Here is a 14,998-nt window from a genome sequence, read left to right on the forward strand (position 1 = left end):
TTGTTACTAAAGAAACATTGCATCGTGGCTGAGTCCTGTTCGACCTCACAGAGTTTAAGGAAAACTACAGCCTGTTCTCTTCCGGGAGCAAGGGAGCTGTAAGTACCGGGCTCCACGCTCCTGAGGAATCGGCAGCCCACAGCTGCAGCGTGTGTGCAGGACAGTGTACGATGGCCCCTCACAAGCTAGCCACTGTTCCCGAGCTTCTGGAACACCAGTCCTCTGGCTCCAGAATCTCCCCTTCCTTCAGTCTCTAAAGTCTCCTAAGGACGTCACACCCTTCAAGGGAGACTGCCGATTCACAGTAAGAAAAAGACATTCGTTTTTTTAAACAGTTCACATTTATTATTGATAACAATAAAAAAATCTTTTAAAGACTATCAGTATTGTATTACCAAGAGTGAGGTAATATGTTTACAAAACATTTACAGAATTTGATACGTAAATAATGAAATTAGGAAAGAAAGTGAATTAAGACACTAGTAACAGAGGGGAAACCGAAAGGACCGTTAGTGCTGAGAACAGGTGAAACGACAGCAGCATTTTAAAAAGAGTGCAGGGCACTGAAGGAGAGTCACGATAAACTGCGTGCTCGAAGTCCACCTGCCTCACAGCCCCCTTCCAAGGAGGACAGGGCGATGGGTACTCAGGAGGAACCCTGTAAGGATTTGTGCAGTGATGTGCTGTGAACGCTTAAGGATGCATTCAACTCTTTGGGGACAGGACAGTGCCACTTCTGAGTCAGCTCCAAAAGAGCCGCTCTTCAGACTGGGGGAGGGGCGGCTGCGATTCAGACCGTTCTGCAAGCGCCCCTGGGCTGATGTGGGCTGTCGGGTGCAGTGTTTTCTTGGCAGCTGAGACACAGAGAAAGAGAGAGGAGGACGGAGACAGGACCGTCTTCAGGTCCTGAGAATTTGGAAACGGATGCACTAACTAACCCTACTGTGCTTTCTGGAAACAAGCCTTTAGGTGCCAATGGTGAGCTTCTCTTGTGCAGGAAACTCACAGCTGTGCTCTGGACGGGCCAGCAGCCCTGGGAGACGCCCAGGAACGTCTTCAGCGTGCAGGCAGCCACCGAGTATCGCTGCCTGGGAGGGTTGCTCCGCCCCTCCGGAGCCCTGCAGACACCTCCCCGCGGGCGCACGCTCGTCCACACAGCTCTCCTGCCACGCGGCACCCACCTAACACCTCCAGGGCAGGTTTACAACAACGCAACTCAGGGTTTCCGTGCCCGTCACACACTGACGATGGCCGCCTGGCTTTTGGCCCAGATCCTTAAAAGCACAGCCTCCGCCACGCACCCACCATGACACACGTCTTCATTCACCACGGAGACTGACCCAAGGCAACACCTGGACAGGTTCGCAAAGAACCTGCTTTTCCCATAACAAGACGAGAAAACGAGGGCCAATAAAAGGTAGACCAGGCTTGGTAACTGGAATCAAAAAGAAAAAGTAAAAAGCAGACCGACCTCACAATCTGACCTGCTTCTATGCAATCGAACCCTTCATTACTTGAACTAAGTTTCTACTCGCCCTGTCCCCCGCTGACACACACCCACCCCAAGACACACATGCCTGCAGGCACACACACACACACGCCCACAATTTCCTGTCACAAAGAAGCAGGGCTCCCCCAGGCCACAGGCTGTCCCGACATGGCCACACAATGAACACAGGACAGTTTCAAAACGGCAGATGGGACTCACTGTCTCTTAAGTACCCTTCTAGTGACTAGAAGAACCATTTGGGCTCTGATGCTACCAAGCTGTGAGGGGCCTAGGGGAGGCCAATCTAGAATGAGTTCAGAACTAACACGTGCAGGTAGGAAGAGCAACACACCGGGAGGAAAAGGGAGAGGACGCCCTTGGCCCAAGTTCATGGACAGAGGAAGCCTGCTCTCAAAGTACCAAAAGGTTTAAAAGGAGGAAAGAGAAAATAATGTTTAATGATGGCGGTGTTCTTCCTGGCATTGTGGGGAGTCCGTGAGAGCCCCTGACCCCCCAGACCCACTTTACAACAGTGGGTCCGTCTGGCCCCGGAGCCGGGCCGGGGTGCCCACAGGCTCCCTCTGAGTCCTTCTGATTAAGCGGTGTCTGCTCAGAGGAAAAGGAGCCTAGCGGGCAGTCACTGAATCCTCGGACCGCGTCGACCACCAGCAGGGAGGAGGTGAGGGCCAGATGCAGGGCAGGGGACAGGTTGGCAGCTTCTGCTCCGCAGAGGAAGGTGGGTCACCTCTGACGGGTGGTGGGGAGTTCATCCACTAAGGGATGGTGTGCAGGTGCTTGGAAACATTTTTTGCATCAACATTGGAGACAAAGTCAACCTCTTCATTGGTGCATAAACTGCTTTTCTCTGAAGAGAGAGCCCTTGTGCTCTGGTTGGATTTTGTGCACACTGTATACAAAACCTATGGCTACTGAGCTGGAGTCAAAACTACCTGTCGAGACTGTTTCGGGGTCAGTGACTACGTTTGCCACCTGGAGAGCTACGTGCTACCTAGAGGGCCAGAGGAGCCTGCACAACGCGGCTGCGGGGTGGGCGGGCGGGCGGCGGCCCGAGGCGGTGGGCGTCCCCTCTGCGCACTGGGCGCTACCTGGAGACCATGGAGCTGGAGTGGGACTGGCTGGACGAGGTGGTGGCAGCGCTGAGCTGGGAGAACCCGCTGTGGCTGGACTCCAGGCTGGTCATGGAGCCTCTGTAAGAAGCACGGGGAGGGGGGTGTGTGAGGACCCCACCGCGGCCACCCACCGCCCTCCTGGCCGATCCCAGCCCGCTCCCCGTAGCGCCCCCCAGAGCCGGGCCGGCCGTGCAGGGCCCAGGGGGACACAGCCCCCCACCGCCCTGAACTGCCAGCGACAGGGGGCCCGGAGGCCGCCCCGGCCTGGACCCCGGCCTCACGCACCGGAAGTCCTCGGACCCGATCACTTCGGTGTAGTACATCACTTTGCACTTGTGGGAAGAGACCTGCAGGGAGGCCAGCACGTCGTCCACGCGGGGCAGGCTGGTGGCGGCACAGGCCGGCATGCTGTGGAACTTCCACTGCAGGATGTAGAAGCCCGGCCACCGTGTCACGTGGGAGCCCTGGAACGAGTCAGGCGGCACCAGCTGAGGACCTGCTTCGCGTGCCCTCCCACAACGGGTCTGACAAACGCCAGGAGACCGGGTCCACTCGGATCCAACTCCGATTACTGACCATCGCGACGGGGGAAGGACCGGCTGCCCTGATTCACGATCGGGGTCCATCCCACGCTGCCTCCCGGGTGTCGGCACTGCAGCCAGGCCTCTGCCAGGCGCAGGGGAGGCCACGGGAGGGACCCTCAGAGGCTGTCCGCCCCCAGGACTCTGCCTTGGGAGGAGGATGCAGGCGCCCGCAGGGTGGGAGCGCCCGGGGGTCCTCTGCTCACCCTTGAGGGCCTGGGGTCAAAAAAGGCCACTTGGACCAGGCAATGCTCTCTCTGATGTGCTTCCAACGACCTTACCGGTGTATTCTGGGTTAAAAGGACAGCGATCTACAGTAGAATGCCAATCTGTGAAAACTACTTTCTCCCTTAATTCTGGAACTAAAGACTGTGATACAGATTAAAATGTTCATTATTTTAAAAATGGAATAAAATACTCTCTTTTACCCTGCCTCTAAGACCACCAAAACACTGACAGGCTTATCCCTGAAAACCGTAAAGACAGCAAAATTATGCATCTATTATGAAGGCCAGAGGCACCCGAGAGCTACCACTCTGAGCTCAGGCACTCGGAATAACCAGCCAAAATTTTAAATGAGCTGACAGAGCATTTAAGATAAATTAGGATGCTTAGTAATGACACTTAATAGTTCCCTAATTACTTGTTTCTCTCCCTTCTATTCGGGGTGATTTTCCTTGAAGAGAAGAATGCTGCCAGGTCAAAGGCCGTCTTAGCAGAAGCCTTCTCAATCCCAGCTTTGTACGTGCGCCGAATGCCTTTCCCTTTCTTCCATGTCGCTTTTGTGAAAATACTTCCAGAAATAATTCATGACTTTAGATACAAGTAATGGATTCTGCTGAGCTCTAGGTTCTTCTGGGATCCGCTCGGCTTCTTGAGCGCCTCTAACCGTAACTAAGAGGACACACTGAACTGCCTGTCTACAGACGCAGCACGGGGCCGAAGCAAGACTTCCTTCTCCAGACGGAAGAGCCACGCCGCGGGGACTCCCAGGAGACCTTACCTGCACACTTTCCCCTTCTTTGCAGATCAGAGGTGACTCCACCATGCTGTAGTCACGGCCCAGCTGCCAGATTCTGTCTATCAGCTGCGCGTTGTTCCCTCCCGGGGAAGTGATGCTGTGCGCCCCCAGGGAGTCCTTTTTGGGTGGCTGCGGCGACCTCTTGGAGTGATAGATGTTAAAGACGATGTCCCCTTTGCACACATCAAAATCCCAGGTGATCACCGAAGAGGCATCCACGATCTGAACGAGAATCTGGAAAAAGAGGTCGCATCAACCCACCAAAATAAGCACGGGCCTCTGAGGCGACGCCGCGGCAGCAGGCCCCCCGGCAGCTTTCCCCCGGCTAGGGGGGCGCACAGCCGACCCTCCTCACCCCACCTTCCAGGCCTCTGCTCGCTCTTTTCTCTCTTTCACCCAGCTGCTCCTGCTACGCGTCAGCGCCAGGCTCTGTGCTCTGTCAGCCACACCTATGGTCCAAGCTTCCCCTCAATTCCCTGAGTGCTTTAAAACACCCAGTGCTGGCTGTAAAAAGTGTCTTAATACAAAACAGAAATAATGCTAGACACCACAGAAGTGGTTCCGTGGGTTGCTCTGGGCTGAAGGGCACAGGGAAGGTCGCAGAAGAGCCCAGGAGGGACAGGAAGGAAGCATCCAAGCGGGGAGCGGGGTGGACGCGAGTGCAGGCTGAGTGGCCTCTGCCCGTGGCCACTGCGCTAGGTGGGAAGAGGGCGCCACGTGGCCCTGGGATGGGGAAGGGCCCCGGGTGTCGAGTGCCAACCTAAAAGCTGAATTTCACGCGGCGCCCACACAGCTTCCCCACAGGGAGTGATCAAAGTTACAGTTTCAAAAGATTACCGTGGGAGGGATGTGAGAATTAAAACCAGCTGTAAAAAGTTACGTATTCACTAAAAAATTCCAGCAGAAGCCAGGCCCCGCACCCCACCCTGCCCTGGAAGCCTGCCCGCTGAGCCTTCCGGGAGGCGTGTTAGCGCTTTGCTTCTCGTCAAGCAGCCCTTTTGGTCCCACCACGGCCACTTCTCACCGCTGACAGAGCCACACAGAATCTCCCTAAAGAGCGGATTCCGTAAGCACAAGAGCTGCATCTAAGCACAGCGGTGGCACCAACGACACCAAAGTGGCTCTGAGGGCAGAGCTCCCTTGGACGTCAGCCCCTCTGCGGACCAGCACTCTCGCTCCTGCATTCACGGCGGGGACGAGGAATTCAGTGCTCATTTCATGAGGCCACCGTTCTCGATTTGTGCTTTACTGAACCCCCAAAGCAGAACTGAAGTGTTCAGTTTTGATGTAGAAACACTTGCACGGATACGTGACTCACAAGAACACGTCACACCACTGGGTTCCCTACCCTGGACGAGAGCAACCACAACCTAAGGGAAGAACTTGGCCTCCCCGCGCCTGCCGGCCTCCAAATAAAAAACTCATACAAATAATCCTCAAGACACAGTCGACTTCCCCCTACAGAGGCTGTGAATAAGGTACATCGAACCTGTCTTTTTTGCTCGCTCAAACCACAGCCCCATGTCCACTCGCCCCACGAGGCACAGGTGGGCCGTGCGGGACACACTCTGGCCAGGAGGATGGAGGAGGCAGTACGGCGTCAGCTCCCGGCCACCACTGTCCACCCGGCCAGCAGCCCAGCGCGCTGAGCGGCCTCTCCACGCCAGGTGCCACCCCTCCCACGATCCTGAGCCACAAACCTCAGCCCGAAGTCCAGGAAGGGCCAGTCTGTGCTGAGTCCCTCATGACGCCACAGCACACACGCGTGTCAAAACACAGGCACACTCTTGCTTCTGCACCACCACGTGACAGCAAGGAGAGAAAACACATGTGCTAGTTTCTCCTCACTCCATCAGATTTATAGAAACGGGCAAATTCCTTAAAGGTAATAAACACCCAAATCCAGTCAAGACAAAACAGAAGATGCGACTGGTCCCGATCACTGAGTACATTAAACTGAAGAGCTACAAACCTTCCCGCGGGGAGACCTGCTGCGCGCCCCTGTGTGTCCAGGCTCTCGGGTGAACTGGACCGCGAGCTGCCTACCCTCCTTCCAGGCGCCCTGACCAAGGGCAGCCACCTTTCCCTCTGAGAGAGCCCTGCTCTCCTGTGTCGACATCTGCCTAAACTGCAGATCAGTGTCAACAGAAACCTAAAGACCAAGACCAGAGAAAAGCACCTGATTCTCCTAAACTACACCCCACTGGGGAGACCCACAGAAGAACCTCGGTGGGAAGCGGGGGCCCGGCCCCTGTGGCTTCGTCCCGGCACCTACCTCGTGCGGGGCCCCTTTGAAAACGCTCGCGGACTGGTAGATGGTTTCGGTCCAGAGCTTGAGGTCTTCGTTCTCCAGCTCCTCTGCGGTCCTGTACAGGGACTTGGGCACCAGGCCCCCCTCTGGCACTTCACACTGGAAATGTAAACGCAGTCGTGCGAGCTGAGCCAACGCAGGCCACTCCTCTGAGAACCAAACGCCGGCAGCGCCATGTCCTGACACAGGCGACTCCTCGGAGCCGCTTAGGAAATGGACAACACCTGCCATGTCGCAGAACACTCTACACTACTTAGCAAAATAATTGTGAAAAGCCACTTAAATACACGTGTCTCGCTTTAAATAAATGAGAACAAGTTGAAGCTGATTTGCCACAGAATTCACACTAGTGCGTATGAGGGACTGCATCCAACTACTGAAGCTGGTTTATGTAAGAATAGTTAAGTACGTATGTTGCGCTGCAGAAGAAAACGTTATGTTAAGAAAAGAGTTTTATTCTCCGCAGCTACAGGCACTATTCTTATTACATACAATTACAGTCAAGATATATAATCTATAAAGAAAGCTTTGTGTCTAAGCCAGATCAAGTGATCGGTCCGTGACACCAGCCAAAAAATAGTAAAGAGCAGCAACTTCCGCATCTGCTTGAAACAGGCGGAATGAGAATTTGCACATTTCATAGATTTCCTAACTGACCCGGATATAATGACTTAACACTCGAGCTCATAAAATCCAAGCACTGCTTACATTATCAGCCCTGGGAGGCAACCACACAGGAAAGAAACACGGCCGTCTACAGCGGGCAGTGCAGCGGGACGCAAACACGCCACAGCGCCGAGGCCACGTTAGACGGCAGCGGGCAGAAGCGAGCACTGTCTCTTCAACGCCAGCCCGACAGCAGCACGGAAGAGCAGAGAAGGAGCCTTAACGGCCAGCGTGGGGAGATCTCTGCTAACTGCGGGACTCTTAGCATCCTGAACGCCTCACGGGGGAGTCAGGTCTGCTTCTGCTGCAGCCCAGTTGCTTTCGTTGTAACTGGAAGAAGCAACCTCGCCGGGTCCTGCTCTGATATAATCGAAGTCTGTGGGTTTCTACAGATCTGACCTTGCGCTTTAATCTCACGGGCGCTGGGTGAGTGAAGGTCCTCTACCTCACTTGCTCCTTTGTGCTGCACTGCGATTCCCTGGAGCAGGACTGAAGGCCTCAGAGCTGATTTCAGCGCCGGTTAAATTCCTCGAACAGTCCAGAGGGATTCCCCCGAGCGCCCAATCATCAGCTAAATACGTGAGTCAGCCGGGGGGCCACATCTCAACATCTCAACGGCTAACCTTATTTACTATGAAGGATGATGGAAGTCCCTTCTCTGAGAAGAACCACTGCTCCCTGCTGGCGCCCGTCACCTGTCACGTCAGCTAGATGCGTGGACCACGCTTCTGTTTCCTTCACACCACCCCTCCGCCCCGTCAGGCCGTTGTGCCCCCGAGGCTGTACGGTCCTCAAGGAACTAAACTTCTCTGACTCCATCGCCACAGTACAGGGTAAAGAAGTGGAGCCCCCTGCCTGCTAACCGAGCAACTCAACGTATTTAAAACCCCACATCACAACAAGAGAACTAGTTCCCTTAACTGTCCCTTTTAAAATGTTATCCTGATTTATTGTCAAGGGGGAAATCTTTTTGAGAATCAATTTGATTTTTTAATGTTTTAAAAAGATGCACAGCTCCTCTAAAACGATTAAAGAATCTGATTCACACAAAGCTGAGTGAATAAAGCAAACTGCGATCACACTGACCGTAAAACAAATTCTCATTAGTATTTAACAATGGAGAATATGTGTTACCAAAAATTACCGACATGGTTCTGTTTAGTTTAACCCAGTATCAGAGAGATGTCAGCCAAAACAAAACCGGAAAGACAATCAAATAATCCAAACTAAAAGCTCTGAAGTTCCTTTGTGCAAACCAGCATCCACCTCTGCTACCCTCGTGAGCAGCCGAACATGCAGGTGCTTTCCTAGATACGTACCATGCACTCTCCACTCAGGAAGTCTGGGATAATCTCTTTATCGATGTAATCCAGCAGGCCTCCAGGACCCTGGTAGTCATTTCCTGCATAAATAAGGAATTTCCTTCTGGTGTTGTCATCAATGAATGGACTAACCTATAAATAATCAGAAAAAACCACGTAGTCATATTTGGTTTGCTGTCTGTATTTCAAAGATTAAAATTACACACTGATATTACGGGGCGGATTCAAGTTTGACACGCTTTTTCCGTAAAGCCCGAGTGCACGACATTAGGGCCCTCGGGAATTCTTTCTTTCCTTAAATAATCTGAGAAACTTTGATGTCTCCGTGCTTATTTTGCTTTATGACTTCAAGTCATAGACACATACACAGACATGAACGCACATGTGTGCACCTTCCAAGCGGCTACCAGTTATGCAGAACGACATGGAAACCCACCAGAGTCCAGAGGACAGGAAACACCCTGGGGGCACGCAGGATCAGAAGGCGGCCCAGCGTCTCAGGGTAGTTGGCCTCCACCACCTCGATGATGCGCAGCAGGGCCTTCACGCCCGGCCTCCACAGGTGGCGCATGTTCAGCCCTTCCAGGTCCACCAGGCAGGTCCACGAACTGCAGGTGAGATGAGCTCCGTTCAGTACACGGCACACTCGGCAAACTGCGGCCCAGAGTGACTTGCTTTTCTTTTCGATGTTATATACGGTCATTTGATTCCACTTCCAAAGATACACCAGGTTTTAAAAATCACAGTGTAATGAACTCTATATATATCTGCTTGTATCAAGATATGGGATGGGTGTGGTAGGACTAATCCCTGAAACTTCAAAGCCACCAAGAGCTAAGGGACCGTGACTCAAAGCTTCAGTCTGACGCACTCAGCAATCCAGCGAAGGAGGCCACGTGCTGCCCTTGACCTGCTGAGCCCCCTCTACTGACCCAGTGGGGTGTGTGTGTGGCATTTAAATACGTGGTGTGACTGAACGGTGATAACCTAGTCTTTGACAAACGTTATTGAGTCAAGCACTGTGGCAGGAGCTGCGAATACAGCAGTGAGCAAAGGCCCTCAAAGTCCCTGCCCTCCTGGAACTTACGTGCTAGTTAACCATCTATACCCTGCTCTATGCCAACCTCTGAACCACTGCACGTTTTCAAAAGGGTTTACCAGACGCAACAGGGAAGACATATGGGAACATATGTTTATGTATGACTGATTCACTTTGTTATAAAGCAGAAACTAACACACCATTGTAAAGCAATTATACCCCAATAAAGATGTTAAAAAAAAAATAAAAAAGGGTTTACCATAACTAGAAGTTTGGTTTAATAGCACAGACTCATTTTTTTCTGTCCCACCTCCCCACCACCAAAAAATAAAGGAGCAAAAACCAACCACCTGTGACTCTGGGCTCCCAAGGACCATGCAGACCTCGGACACGCCAATCCACTCAGACCGAGGGGATGGCAATGCCTGGGGGCAGAAACACCAAACTCTAGCAACGGTCCCTCACAACTGACTATATTACATGCTCTACATGTTTCCCTCTTACCTGCCTCCTAGAGCATTATGGTAAACAGTAAACTATTTCCACTTGGTCCTATAAAATCAAACCAGATTTTGGTTCTAAAAATCAACTAGAAATACTTAACTCATATTCTCAATAAGCTAGCAGGACAAACAGCACCACACAGATACCTGATAGGCCGGCCGAAGACTTTTGTATTTTCTTCACACCGTCTTAGCCCTTCTTCATTTATGGAGAGGACCTACGTACACAAGGGCCATAAAGATTCCATTATCAGTCTAAGAAGCTACCACGACTGTATCAAAGCTATGCGACTGACAAAAACACAGCGTGTTTTAGGTAGGTGTGTAAACCCAGTCATGTATTTAAATCTTGACACATTCATACACACAAAACACAGCACGGATAAAGAACATTTCTTTCAAAGAGAACGAGCGCTGTCCTGTGTGGCAAAGGGGACAGCTCCCCAGTGAGACGACAGGAGTCTCCAGATGGGCGGGGAGGGCACGAACTGCTGACCTGTCTCCAGAGCAGACACGTCCGGAAGTGTCGGACGTCAGTGTCCGTCAAGTGGGGACACTGTGATGCCACACGTACCAGCCAAGAGAAAGGCAGGCTGAGAGCTGACTTGCAGTCCAGCTGACGGGAACCCTTCAATCTGGAGTAACAAGCCTTCCCCGACAGACGTGGTCCACCCGTATCTTTGTGCGCACACGTGTGTTCGTGTGGATGCATACGTACGCCCATGTCAGCACACGCACAGTGGCGCGGGCTAACAGAATAGCAACAAAATGCCAACAGTGGATATTTTGGGATAATGGATTATAGATATGCCTTTTAAAGTTTTTGCTTGTTTGTTTCTAATTTAAGGACAATATTCTTCTCTTCATAGTTGCCCACGCGGTGGAAGCTGCCCTGGAAGGGGTCAGGGAGACAGGGAAGTAGCCCTGATGAAAGATGCTAAGAGCCTGGATCATGGACGTGCCAGTGGAGAGAGTGCTATTAAGAGGTCCGATCTGAGGGGCATCTTAAAAAGAGAGTGAGGGTGGGAGGGGACGGCCCGAGCCAGTGGGAGAGAAGGGAAAAGGCGACCAGCTCCCCGTACCCTCTCAAGGGGCTGTGCTGATTCTTCTGTTCACGCTGCCCCACCGGGAAAAACACTTCTATAATTTTGTGCCCTCTTTTGAAGTTTTTGAAATATATTAATGGATCTTCCTTTCTAATTATGAAAGTAAAACATGCTGGTGCAACAGGACAGCTGTCCTATCCCACCCCTGCGGGCAGAGAAAGAAAGTGAAGCCACAGCGGAGCCCGGTGTCCTCTGCAGGGGGCACTCACGTATCTCAGCAGGGCCTCCTCGCCGAGGGCTCTCACCAAGCCTTTGGTGTCCATCTGCCCCAGCCTGAGCACGTAGAGGGGCCGCCCGTCTGCAGGGGGAAGGACAGGCGTTGTGAGCGCCATTCCTGACATGAGGCTGGGGACACAGCTCTGAGGCCCTGACAGGGAGACGGGCTCACCCAAGTTCCAAAGGAGCTTCCAGCGCTCTCCCGCTGAGGAGCAGCAGCTGCCTTCTGTGTTGCCCACAGGGCCCCTGCAACCCTGCCCCACCAAAGCCAGCCGAAGGAGCAGCTTATTAGCAGGGCCCCGGAGACGCTCTGCACGGAGAGAGGGGGCCCAGCGGAGCTCCGTCCTCCGTCCGGCTCTACCACCCACACCGCGGCCATTGCCGGGCTCAGCCGTGACCCCACTCCACCCGCCACCAAGTCGAGTCAGGAAGCACCGGGCACGCCTTTCGACGGCGCAGGCTGTCCTGCAGGGCGCCGCGTGCAGGGTAATCCAACCAACCCACGCACACCTCATCATTCATGTTCGGGATCACTGTTCTTGGTTTAAGTTTTGTTCACTCTCCAGGTAGAGCTGAAATTCTGATGTACAAAACCTGGCTACACGTTTTTACAGATATTGCAGGGGTTAAGTCACTGGAAAGAACCTTTCCTAGCACTGTGCTCCTGAAAAACCTCTGCCTTCGAAGTTTTTAAAATAAAGTCAAACTCCACGCAACTAAGGACTGCAGTGGAGCAGGCTGCCCGAGGGCAGCGAGAGCAGGGAGGCAGCAGCAGCCTCAGGCCCTTCCTTCCGCTCTGCAGGGCATCCCCAGGGCGGCGGCGGCGAAACGGGCATCCACTTGCTCAAGCCGGGGGAGGGAGGGGCAGCGTGCCCACGGGCCCGCCTGTCTCGATGCCAAGCTCCCAGCTACCTTTGTCGTGATGGTGCCAGCCTCCCGCGTAGTAGTCCTGAAGGACCTGGGGAGGTTGCCAGGTGTCGAGGATGTAGTCCACCTGGTGCTGCTTTCGCCAGGTCAGAGACTGACACAGGGTCTCTCTGGCTTTGTCTATGTTGAAGTCCCGGGCGCGCAAGAACCGGAGAATATGCTCATCTTTCGGGATCTGTTGAGAGTTAGAGATGTTTCTAAGCAATGTTAAAAGCTGCTAAGGGGAAAAACCAAGTTACCAACGGAATAAGGCTCTGAAAGTCTCACTTCTTATCAACAGCGAGCTGCACTATCGCACTATGTAAAATTAGCCATTACCAGAAATTCCTTAATGCTTTAGAAAATCAGCATGATTAGTCTGAATAATCTTCATGCTATTCCCATTTTAGTTTCAGCAAAGTAGAGTGAAGGCATAAGGAATTTCTTAAACACCAGATGCTTCAGTTCACTGAGCTAACCTACGAGTTATTATGATCTGTGCATTTTTCTGTGTATATATTACACGTAAATAAAAACCCAGAACACAAAACAGTGTTGTTGGTTTTGGTAGTGGTGCTGGTGTCCTGACACACAGGAACCTTCTCCAGGTTCCGCTCCTGGCAATCAACAAGTTCGACAGGTCGGCTTCCCTAAGGAAACCACAGGCCAAGGCTGCGTCTGGGTCTCCCGTGGACTGGCTGCCCTTGACCCCGGCCACGCACTCACTGCCACATGCTGCTGGTGCACAGATGGGGGAGATGTAGTTGGCACCCCCTAACTACCCCACTCCTGGGAAGATAAAGCACTGAGACGGCATCACCTTCTCTCAGAAAGGAGCACCGTCACAAGGAGGTGGCTAGGAACGGCGGTTCCAGAACCTAAAGGCCTGGCTTCGACCCCAGCCCACCACTCACTACAAGACAGAGCCTGGGCAAGTGACTGAACTCCTCTGTGTGTACCACGGGGCTGATAAAAACAGCACCACCTCACAGGGCTGCTGGGAGGATTTAATTAAGATCTTAAAAGAGAGGCTGGTGCACGGTCCGCACACAACAAATGGCAGCTCTTACCACAGGGGCTGTGTTCTCAATCACTAACACAAACGGTCCTCAGATGCTGGGCGCTAGTGACCAGGACTGACGGACTTAGAGGGCAGGCCAGCGAGTGAGCAACCACCCCGACACACAAATCCCTCTGCTCCTACTAGTCCCCGTCAGCTGGAGGATTACAAAAATCTAATTCCTGATGAGGCTGCTTACCAAAACCCTCAAAATCAAAGCCCAGACAGTTCGAACCTCGGAATAATCTGTGAACCACTTCCAAACCTTCTGAAAATTAAATGTATGAATACTTGGAATACAATATTGCTTTGCAACTGGACATATAATTGTTTTTCAGCAAGTCCCTTCTCTGTAACATCTACAAAAGTACAGCTAATTATACACAGTAGGGGACCATAACTTGCCACGAAAGACTCGGATGCCACACACGGGGATACGGATTCAATGGCTTTTAGACTGGAAGGGACATTCCCAGCTATGGCGATCGGGCACATTGACTCTGAGTCCCTATGAACAGGACCAGGGATCCGAGGTTTCACAACAGCGCCCCTGCACATGAGTGTGAATTCTCACTTTGCCCTTGTGGGTCTCCTGGAGCCACTGGCGAAGTCGGATCAGGCAGCTCTCCTGCAGTGGAGTCAGGTCACCCAGGTATCTCTTGATGTAGTCTGCGTCTAGTTTGTCTGGAATATAAATTACAGGACATCATTTACAACGAAGAACACAGAAGCTCGAAGGCTTCCAAAGTCCTCCTGCTTGGTGACGTTCCTGTGTGGTCCCGGAGTCTGAGAGGTGACGGAACCACAGGGACGGGGGACTCTAACCAGCTACCCTAGAGACCCCCAATGACAGTCTTTAAGCCCAATCACTGCCAGAGCCACACAGAAACGTGCCGATTCCTTTACACGCCCCGACTACCACCAGATCAACTCTGCTTGCGAGATATCAACTCTATTCATGACAGAATGACAGCTGTTACAGATATTTAATGATATTTAATTCAAAGTTACATAAGGAGGACGCACATCATATAAAACTACGAAATAAAACAAACAAGTGGATCTAGACCTATTTTGGATGTTCAAGAACACAAGAAATCTTCCTCATAAGGTAACATAAACTGGAAGAATGAGATTTCAAATTAAGCATAGCAAAGAAAAATTCCCAAAGTGAAAAATAAAACGTATTTTTGCCAAACCAACTAAAATACCTGCCACCCGTTGAAAAGTAACCAAGGGCACAGCTGAGCCGCAGAGAAGAAGGTATGGAAAGATAAATGCCAATAATTCAACAAAACTTATGAGGGCAGAATTTTCTTGTATTTTCTTATTTTACAATGGGCACAAGTTTGAGAAATAAAAAAGAGGTGTGTGCGCGTGTGTGTGCGTGTGTGCGCGTGCACGCGCACGGGCATAACGCACGAGAAAGGCGGCACAGCGTGGTGGAGCCCGCACTGAGCCTCAGTTAACGCAGGTATAAAATGCGAACAGTAAGCATTTCCTACCTAAAAGGAACGACCATGAAACGAGTGAACATTCATAAAGTGCTTAGAACAGTGCCTTGAATCTAGTAAGCCTAAAATGTGTCTGGTGATGATATAATTGTGTTAGAAAGATCAGTTCCTACCTTACAATTCCCTGAAGATAC

General features: G+C 52.0%; 1 protein-coding gene across 2 annotated transcripts in view; it reads right to left on the reverse strand.

The window, feature by feature from the left end:
* Positions 1-322: 322 nt before the first annotated feature.
* SEC14L1 (SEC14 like lipid binding 1) overlaps positions 323-14,998 on the reverse strand; it is a 52,172-nt gene continuing 37,496 nt past the window's right edge. For both annotated transcript variants that reach the window (XM_019938793.3, XM_019938794.3), the window contains exons 7-16: positions 13,925-14,034; positions 12,297-12,486; positions 11,378-11,466; positions 10,210-10,280; positions 8,957-9,128; positions 8,518-8,652; positions 6,497-6,631; positions 4,204-4,455; positions 2,905-3,083; positions 323-2,697 (exon numbers count right to left, since the gene is read on the reverse strand). In XM_019938793.3, coding sequence (XP_019794352.1) covers positions 2,592-2,697; positions 2,905-3,083; positions 4,204-4,455; positions 6,497-6,631; positions 8,518-8,652; positions 8,957-9,128; positions 10,210-10,280; positions 11,378-11,466; positions 12,297-12,486; positions 13,925-14,034 — 1,439 coding nt within the window. In that variant the 3' untranslated portion in view covers positions 323-2,591. The remainder of the gene's footprint in view (positions 2,698-2,904; positions 3,084-4,203; positions 4,456-6,496; positions 6,632-8,517; positions 8,653-8,956; positions 9,129-10,209; positions 10,281-11,377; positions 11,467-12,296; positions 12,487-13,924; positions 14,035-14,998) is intronic.

This window comes from Tursiops truncatus, chromosome 20 (assembly GCF_011762595.2).
Source record: "Tursiops truncatus isolate mTurTru1 chromosome 20, mTurTru1.mat.Y, whole genome shotgun sequence".
NCBI lineage: Eukaryota > Metazoa > Chordata > Mammalia > Artiodactyla > Delphinidae > Tursiops > Tursiops truncatus.